Source organism: Apaloderma vittatum, unplaced genomic scaffold (genome assembly GCF_000703405.1).
Source record: "Apaloderma vittatum isolate BGI_N311 unplaced genomic scaffold, ASM70340v1 scaffold35981, whole genome shotgun sequence".
NCBI lineage: Eukaryota > Metazoa > Chordata > Aves > Trogoniformes > Trogonidae > Apaloderma > Apaloderma vittatum.
Genome location: NW_009701395.1, coordinates 374 through 643, shown reverse-complemented (window position 1 = coordinate 643; position 270 = coordinate 374). Strand labels below are relative to the sequence as shown.

The 270-nt window shown below is 59.6% G+C and overlaps 1 protein-coding gene across 1 annotated transcript in view; it reads right to left on the bottom strand.

The window, feature by feature from the left end:
* The window catches only part of ONECUT1 (one cut homeobox 1), a gene marked incomplete at both ends in the record, with an annotated part of 998 nt that overhangs the window by 358 nt on the left and 370 nt on the right, over window positions 1–270 (bottom strand). Inside the window, one exon of the mRNA XM_009879127.1 lies at window positions 3–270. Coding sequence (XP_009877429.1) covers window positions 3–270 — 268 coding nt within the window. The remainder of the gene's footprint in view (window positions 1–2) is intronic.

Genomic DNA, 270 nt, shown 5'->3' with positions numbered 1-270 from the left:
TCCCGTTGATAGGCACCATGCCAGCGGAGGTCGGGGTGAGGTGTTGGTCGCCATGCCTGGCTAACATGGCAGGGTGGTGGGCTTCAAATCCGTTTGGGGTGAGCATTTTCTCGGCGGGCATGGTGGCACTGGGGTGAGCGTAGTGGGGCAGCCCTTGCTGGGAGTTGTGGATGCTCCCCAGGCCCGATCCAGACAACGGAGAAAGGCTTTGCCCCATGCCGGTAACATCCTTATGGTAGGGCGTGTAGAGATTGTTCATAGACGCCAGAC